Source organism: Capra hircus, chromosome 16 (assembly GCF_001704415.2).
Source record: "Capra hircus breed San Clemente chromosome 16, ASM170441v1, whole genome shotgun sequence".
Classification (NCBI taxonomy): Eukaryota; Metazoa; Chordata; class Mammalia; order Artiodactyla; family Bovidae; genus Capra; species Capra hircus.
This window is the reverse complement of record NC_030823.1, coordinates 69,135,987-69,145,118: the sequence shown is the minus strand read 5'-3', so window position 1 is coordinate 69,145,118 and position 9,132 is coordinate 69,135,987. Positions and strand designations below refer to the sequence as shown.

At 36.0% G+C, this 9,132-nt stretch overlaps 1 protein-coding gene and 1 pseudogene across 3 annotated transcripts in view; one reads left to right on the top strand and one right to left on the bottom strand.

The window, feature by feature from the left end:
• RPS6KC1 (ribosomal protein S6 kinase C1) overlaps nt 1-9,132 on the top strand; it is a 212,635-nt gene that overhangs the window by 52,030 nt on the left and 151,473 nt on the right. For all 3 annotated transcript variants that reach the window (XM_013970381.2, XM_018060738.1, XM_013970383.2), the window contains one exon: nt 220-335. In XM_013970381.2, the coding sequence (XP_013825835.2) occupies nt 220-335 (116 nt within the window). The remainder of the gene's footprint in view (nt 1-219; nt 336-9,132) is intronic.
• On the bottom strand, nt 5,973-6,538 carry LOC102176252 (annotated as a pseudogene).

Genomic DNA, 9,132 nt, shown 5'->3' with positions numbered 1-9,132 from the left:
ACTATTTATTGGCTAGTTACCACCTCTGCCTCCTGTTCTATGAGAAACGTTTCTTTCTTCCCTGGTGGGAGCACGAGTGATTCCAGTTATGGAGGCTAGATTTGACTTCAGAAGACTGCGTACTGATCTCAGCAAAGCGCTTTCTCATTGGGAAGCTCAGCTGTTGCAAACCAGCTTTGGTCTTTCTTTCCTTCAGTGTCGACTCTTGTTTAATTCTAGGGCGATTTGCTGAAACCGTCATTGAAGAGAGGAGACAGTGTGCTGAAGACCTGCTGCAGTTCTCTGCCAACATTCCTGCCCTCTATCACAGCAAACAGCTTGAAGAGTTTTTCAAGGTTTGCTGTTCTTTCTGGAATATCTTGTATCTTATTAAATGTTTTTATTTTCTAATTTGTAGTAAAGCAAGATTTAAGTTTTTTTTTTTCTTCCCCAAACAAAATGTCATTTACTTTTAAATTTCATTATTTAGTAAAATAACTAGAAGTTAATAGTAAATAACAGTGTCTGGCATGTCTTCTGTTTCTCTTGTGAAAATGTATACAGTTTGTGATTCACCGATTTAAGAAAATTATTGCAGAGGGCTTAGAGATTATCTAATTCATCATAATTGAAATACTTTAAAACGTTTAAATATCATGAAACTCCAGTAGTTATCTTCACTTTTTGAAGTTTCTTTCAGTAATAGACTTCTTTTGGGGACAGAAACCACTGTAAGTCCATATTAAATTTGTTCTAATTAGACTAATTTGTGTAAAGATAGAACAAAAATAGTTCATGTACAACTTAAAAGAGGTAGTCTAGTACAAACTGTATCACCAGAGATCTTTGGATATTAGTGTTTTAAGTTTCTTGACATGAGATGCCTTCATTCTGAGTTCATTATCATTTTTACTAATAATATTCTAGTTTATTATGTATTGAATTTTTGCTAGTTGTTGGTTAACATCAGTGTCTTTATTCAGTATTAATGTCTTAATTTTTCTATTACATTTAGCTTTCTAGATTAAAGCTAGATGATTGTGCCGTAATTATTTTTTCTCTTCTTTAACTAAAAATCTACTCAGTTGTATAAATGTAATTTCTTAGAACATGTAGCCAGCAAGGTATTTGAAGATCATACAAAAGAATATTATCTACAGAAGGAATTTATTTTTTATGGTCTATTTTAGTTTGCTGAAAGAAGTTGATCTTTTGAAAGACATTACAAACTTGTGATTTAGAAATAATAGTAGAAAAGTTTGTGGTAATAAGATTCTTGCTGATTGACTTTGTTGCTTAATTTTTCATTACTCTGCAAACTGGGCTGAGATGATGAATTGGCTTCTGCTTATGACTTAATGCAGATATTTAGGATAAAAGACCAAATCAAATTGATACAGTATTAGCTATTTGCTAAATATAGCTGTTTCTGTATAATCTATTCTTATAGAAAAAGACAGCATTATTAAGCAAGAAGAATATTGCTTTATAGAAATTATGAAAGGCAATCTCGCAAATTAACACATACCAAGGGCTAAAAAAAGAATATAGAGATCAGATCGTAGATTTTGAATAACTTAAATAAAAGCTGTTCATTCTGTTTCTTTTGGATCTGGGAACTCCTCATTGTAACTGTTGCTGAAAGACACTTATTTTTGGGTTGTGTGAAATGAGAAACAAAAGAAGAGGAAGAAAAAATTGGGCAGTTTAAGAAAAGTCAAGCTGGTCTTGGAAAATATCTTAGAAATATCCTAAGCAGTGTGTTTGGTGGGAGAGGTATACTGATTTAATATCATAACAGTGATGCTTAGTTTCTTAATGTAGAGATGAGTAAATATGGTCTTACAAGGTTATTTAACTCCCAAGTAAGCAACAAAGCAAAACTCACCATGTTATCTTATCTGTCTCATACAACAAAGTTTTTTTTTTCACATACGTACATATTTTAAAATTATAGTTGATTTACAAGATTATGTAAGTTTCAGGTGTACAGTATAGTGATTCACAGTTTTAAAGGCTGTACCCTGTTAATAGTTACTGTACAATATTGGCTATATTCCCTGTGCTGTGCAGTACCTCTTAAGGGGTACCTCTATTTTCCTATTCACCTTTTCCCTCTTCCCAATTGTAACCTCTAGTTTCTCTGCGAGTCTGTTTCCTTTTTTGTTTTATTCATTAGTTTCTTTTTTAGATTCCACATATAAGTGATATCAAACAGTATTTGTCTTTCTCTGATTGACTTTTTTCACCAAACATGACACCCTCTGAGCCCATGCATTGTTGTTGCAGATGGCAAAATTTCATTACTGGGGAATGTAAAATGGTAAAAATCACTTTGGAAAACAGTTTGGCAGTTTCTTAAAAACATAAACTTCTGTTGATCTGTGTGCCTGTTCTTTTACTAATGCCATACTGTCTTGATTACTGTAGCTTTATAATAAGTTTTAAAATGAAAAAGTATAAGTTATCCCACTTTATTTGTATTTTTTCTGAGTTATTACAGCAGTTTTGATTCTTTTGAATTTTCATAAAATATTTTAACATCCATGTAATGCACAAAAGTTTGTCCATGTGAGCACAAAATTCTGATGAAATTTTGATTGGAATTGTATTAAGTATACAGTTCAATTTGGGGAGAATTGTTATCTTACTAGTATAATCTGTGAACATGAAATAACTCACCATTTATTTAGGTATTCTTTAATTTATCTCAGCATTGTTTATGATTTTCCTGTATAAGGTACTTCTTTTGTCAGATTTAATACAAAATGTTTTATTCTTTTGATGCTATTATGAATGGAATTGTTCTTTCATTTAGCATTGTGCTTTAAAGGTTTATCCATGTTATAGCCAGTATCCATTAATTCTTTATTTTTAAATACTAATTATAGTTTTCCTTTGTGTGGATCCATAGATATACCACATTTTGTTTATCTCTTCATCAAGTTGATGCACATGTGGGTTGTTGTCTCCTTTGACTACTATGAATGATGCTGTTATGAATATTGGCATATAAGTTTTTGTGTGGACATTTTTTGTTTCTCTTAGGTATATACTTAGGAGTGGAATTGATATGGGAAGATTTTAAATTCTGATTCAGTTAATTTTCTTGTATAGGTCTATTCTAATTTTCTCTTTTTGCTTGATACTTGATACAGCTTGGTAACTTGTGTTTTACTAGGAGTTTTCATCTGAATCCTGTAATTTCTTCATACTGTTCACTTACAATGTTTCTAACTCCTGTAGGAATGGTAGTGATGTCCTCTCTTTTCATTCATAATTTTGGTGATTTGTGTCTATTTTTTCTTGACCCATCTAGCTAACAGTATTTTTGTTGATCGTTTCAAAGGATGGACTTGGTTTCATTGATTTTTTTTTCCCCTGTATTTTTCTATTTCATTTCACTGATCTCTGTTCTAAACTATATTTCCTTCCTTTGGCATGCTTTGGATTTAGTTTGATCTTTGTCTGATTCTTTAATTCCTTAAATTGGAAGCTTTAGTTATTGATTTGAGATGGTTTTTCTTGTCTGACATAGGCATTTACAGCTATAAATTTCCCTCTTAGCACTGTTTGAGCCTCATCTCATAAGTTTTTGCTTTATTTTCACTTTTATTCAGTTTAAAGTATTTTCTGATTCCTTTTATGATTTTTTCTGTTGATCCATTGGTTATTTGGAGGTATGTTCTTTAATTTCCAAATGTTTGTGGGTTTCTTAAAGTTTCATCTGTTACTGGAGTCTAATTTTGTTTTCTTGTGGTTGTGATCAGAAAATATGCATTGTATGATTTCAGTCCTTTTAAATTTGTTGAGACATGATTTATTTCCTAGCATGTGCTCTACCCTGGAGAATGTTACATGTTGACATATTCTGTTGTCAGAATATTATATTTATTAATACAGGTGAAGTAAATATTAATTCAAGTTAGTTGATAGTATTGTCTTCATTATGATATGCTGATTTTCTGTCTAGTTGTTCAAGCAATTGTTGAGATTGAGGTATTGAAGTCTCTAATTATTGTTGAATTTTCTATTTTTCTTTTATGTTGAGTTTTACTTTAATTTGGGCCTTTTTTGGCATGTGCATGTATGTTTAGAATTGTTCTATCTTCCTGATGAAATGATTTACTTAATGTTATGAAATGTCCCTCTTTCTAGTAATGTTTATTGTCTTGAAGTCTTTTTTGTGTGATTTTAATATAGGCAGTCTAGGTTTCTTACAGTCTGCATGTACTTTTCTTTTAAATTTTGCTTTCAATCTGTTTGTGTAATTGAATCTAAAGAGTACTCTTACATGCGCTATATATAGTTTGATCCTATTTTTTTTTAATCTAGTTTGAGAACTGCTGTTGTTGATGTGGTATTTAGTCCTTTTGTATTCAATTAATGATAAGACTGAATTTTTGTCTGTCATTTGCTATTTGTTATATGTCATACATATTTTTTGTTTTTTCATTTCTACTTTATGCCACCTTTTGTATTAAATAGGTATTGTTTATTGTACCACTTAAATTCTTTTTTTTTCCCTGTGTTTGCTTTTATTTAAAAAAAACTTATTTGTTTGGTTGCCCCAGGTCTTAGTTGTGGCATACAGGCTCAGCAGTTATGGGCGTGGGCTTAGCTGCTCTGCCTCCTGTGGGGTCTTAGCTCCCCCACCAGGTTTTGAACCCAGGTCCCCCGCATTGCAGGGCAGGTTCTTAACCACTGGCCACCAGTAAAGTCCCTTGTGTATGTGCTTTTAAAAGTTATATTCTTACTGTTTGCTCTAGGTATTAATGTATGCATTTTAATTTATGACAATTTACTTGAGAAGAATACTAAATTCTAGTCACGTAGAGCTTTCTGGTGCAAACTTGCTTTATCTACTTCTCCTTTTTTATTATAATCATCATAGATAGCATATTAAAAAGTGGAGACATTACTTTGCCAACAAAGGTCCATCTAGTCAAAGCTATGGTTTTTCCAGTAGTCATGTATGGATGTGAGAGTTGGACTATAAATAAAGCTGAGCACTGAAGAATTGATGCTTTTGAACTGTGGTGTTGGAGAAGACTCTTGAGAGTCCTTTGGACTGCAGGGAGCTCCAACCAGTCCTGCCTAAAGGAAATCAGTCCTGAATATTCATTGGAAGGACTGATGATGAAGCCAATACTTTGGCCACCTGATGCAAAGAACTGACTCATTGGAAAAGACTCCAATGCTGGGAAAGATTGAAGGCGGGAGGAGAAGGGGACGGCAGTGGATGAGATGGTTGGATGGCATCACCAACTCAATAGACGTGAGTTTGAGCAAGCTTCTGGAGTTGGTGATAGACAGGGAAGCCTGGCATACTGCAGCCCTTGGGGTCGCAAAGAGTTGGACTGAGTGACTGAACTGAACTGATACCTCATATATAAACAGAACAAAACAGTGTTACAGTGTCTTTTTAAAAAGTTAAGGGAGGAAAAAATAAGACCACATATATATGTAGTCTTTCTGTTTGCCTTGTTTCTCTTTTTTTTTTTGGTGTTCTTTATTTGTCTGGGTGGATTGGAATTACCATATGTTATTCTTTTCTTTCAGCTTGGAGGACTGTAGTTTTCTTTTGTGTGTGTAAGGCAGATTTGCTAGTAATAGAATCTCTAGTCCTTATCTGGAAATGTTTTTATCACCCCCATCTTTTTTTAAATTTTAAGAATAATTTAATATGTTAGCTTTGACATACAACTATATAATAATGTCAGTTTTAAATGTAAAGAAACAGATCCTTACAGGACCAAAGTAACCCCTGGGGCATGAGACTGGCTTTTCCTTTTTCCTTTTTTTTTTGTTTCAACAATTGTGCATACAGTGGTTTAGCATACAAGGCAGATGTGGTGAATACGAGAGCTGTAGTTTGCAATATACCACATCTAGAACTCAGAGGAGCTGAATTTGACAGAAGTGGTAGTCGTTCTAGTTAAAGAGTCAGGAAACACCCGGACAAGTTGGTCTACAGCATCAAAAGCATCCATTTAAGTGTCTTTTTTCTTAATGATCAGAGGCCCCATATTGTCTCTGGTTTCTTCATTGTGTTTTGTGTCAGATCCAACACAGAATGGGAACTGTTTTGGACGTTCAGCAGCGTCATCAGTACCCAGCTTTATCTGCCATGTCAAAAGCACGTACTACCTTGGGGTTGTCTTTCTGGATGAGAGGGTTTCCCCTAGATTTGTTGTGATGATCTTTAAAATCCTTTGTAAGCTAGATAACCAGTTGCAGCTGTCCCAGCAGCAGTGGTCACTGCAGCAGTCCATTCAGCTTGTATGCTGGACGTCATACTCACGGCACTGTCTCTTGCAAGGGTGTGCCTTTACCCATCATTTTTAAAGAGTACTCTGGCAGACTGCAGTTCATGGGATTGCAAGAGTTGGACACAACGTAGCGCTATCTTTCTCTTTCTTTTTTTGCTGGACATAGAGAATTATCAATTGACATGTTTCTTTTTTAAAAAGTTCTTTTATTTTATTTTTGACTGTGCTGGGTCTTCGTTGCTTTGCGTGGGCTTCCCTAGTTGCCGGAAGCAGGGGCCTCTCTTCATCGTGGTATGTGGGCTTCGCCTCGCGGTGGCTTTTCTTGTTGTGGACCGCAGGCCTAGGTGTGCACAGGCTTCAGGAGTTGCAGTACGTGGGCTCAGTAGTTGCGGCTCGAGGGCTCTAGAGTGCTGGCTCAGTAGTGTGGCGCACAGGCTCAAGTTGCCCTGCGGCACGTGCAGTCTTCCTGGATCAGGGATCGGACCCATGTGTCCTGGCTTGTGAGAGTTTTATGTGAGATTTAAGTCACATAACGTAAAATTCACCATTGGCAGGTGGGTTCTTATCTACTGTGCCACCAGGGAGGTCCCACAGTGTTTCTTTTAGCAGTTTGAACTCATCATTCCTCTGCCTTCTGTCCTTTATTGTGTTTTATGTGAAGTCAGCTGTTAATTATACTATGGCTCCACTGCATATGTCTTTTTCTATTACTTCTTTCAGAATTTAGCCTTTGTCTTTCAATTGTGTGACTAGGTGTTGAGCTCTTTCCGTTTATTTTATTTTGGGTTTATCTTTTTACATTTGTAGACTGATTTTTTAAAATCAAATTTGGGAAGTTTTCTGTCCTCATCTCCTCAAATACTTTTTAGCCCTTTTTTCCCCTCTCCTGTTTGGTACTACCATTATATATAAATTGGTATGTTTGATATTGTCCTGTAGCTCTCCCTGATTCTCTTTATTATAATGTTCATTTTTTCCCTATGATCTTCATATTGGATAGTTTATATTGATCTTCAAGCTCACTGACTATTTGTCTTTCTCAGCTCTATTGTTGAACTTCTCTAGTAAATTAAAAATTTTGTTACTAAACTTTTCAACTCCAGGATTTTCATCTGGTACTTTTTAAAAAAATTGAGATCAAGTCACATAACGTAAAATTCACCATTTAAGGTGTACAGTTCAGTGTTTTTTTTAGTATATTCACATGGTTAGGCAACCATTATTACTACCTAATTCCAGAACATTTTTATCACCCCATAAAGAATGCACATTAATGAAGTCTCCTCTATGTACAGTTGGGAAGGTCACCTGGAGGAGGAAATGACAACCCACTCCTGTATTTTTTCCTAGAGAATCCCATGGACAGAGGAGCCTGGAAGGCTACAGTCCATGGGGTCGCAAAAAGTCGGACACGACTGAACAACTAATACTTTTACCTTTAAAGAAACCTTAGAGGCTTCTCACGTGACTCAGTGGTAAAGAATCTGCCTGCCTATGCAGGAGATGCAGGTTCCATCCCTGCGTCAGGAAGATCCCCTGGAGGAGGAAATGGCAGCCCACTTCAGTATTCTTGCCTGGAAAATCCCGTGGACAGAGGAGCCTGGTGGGCTACAGCCCATGGGAAATCAACGAGTGGGACACGACTGAGCGGCTGAACACACAAAGAAACTTTATTCCCATTAGCGTTCACCCTTCCTACACCATTTGCCCTATCCTGTAGAAAACACTAATCTGCTTTCTGTCTTGATGGATTTGCCTATTCTGGACATGAATGGAGCCATCCGATACATGGTCTTTTGCATCTGACTTGTTTCACATAGCTTAGTGCTTTCAAGGTTCATCTGTATTATATGTAGCATGTATCAGTACTTAAATCCATTTTATGGTTGAATAATATCTATTAAGTGGATATAAATATATCACATTTTGTGTATTCACGCTTCATCACACTTTTCTGTTTCTTTGAATATCTTGTAATTTTGTTGTTGAAAACCGAAAAGTTTGGATAATATAGCAAATCTGTGTTCTGATTTGTTTCCCCTGAGGGTTCTTGCTGTAGTTTTATCAGTGTGTTTAGTAACATGTCTGTACTAAATCTGTGGAGTCTGTTTGATGTGCAGTGTGTGACTGCTACTATTTCTGCTCAACCTAATATCTTTATTGTATTTTTAAACCTGGCTTGGCGTTGGCTAACCCTGTGTAAGCATAGCTTGGGTCAGCCAGTGATTGTTCTTTGCTTGTACACTGTGTTTCATTCTATTTCTCCCTTGATGGTGATGATTCTTTGTGTGTTTTAAAGGTTCCGGCATGGTTTAAGTTGCTCTGGCTTTTGTTTTCCTCTGGGATCTCTTGCATTTCCTCTGTGCATGTGCACCCTCTCATGGTTTGCCAGGGATTTGCAGATAGCTTGATCCCTCTCTGGTTTTTCCTTCATGGATAGGTGGAGAGTTTATTAAGAATAAGAACCGTTACAGCTCTGCCATTTTCTGGATCTTCCTGCTAAATGTCTGGTCCTTTGCCAACTGCAGCTTTGTGCTGCTACTGTTTCTGTGTTCTTGCCATGTTTGGCACTGAGATTACTACTGTTGTTGATGACACTGGAGTGGACCTCTTTCTCTGCTTAAATCTGAATCATGCCAGCCTCATCTGCAAGTGAATCTGCTAGTTTTTAAGGTTTGTCTTTCCTTGTATGATTACCATGGCAACCCAGATGGGATGGAAGATGGAAACAACCCCAGGCAAGAACGCCACAAACTCCCACAGTTCTTACCTTTGGTTCTATAGTTTTTCATGAGTAGCCACTTATTCATTTGCTCTGTGTTTTTTTGTCAGTTTCCAGAGCTCTGGAATGGTTGCTTTGACTGTTTCCTCTAGCTTTGTC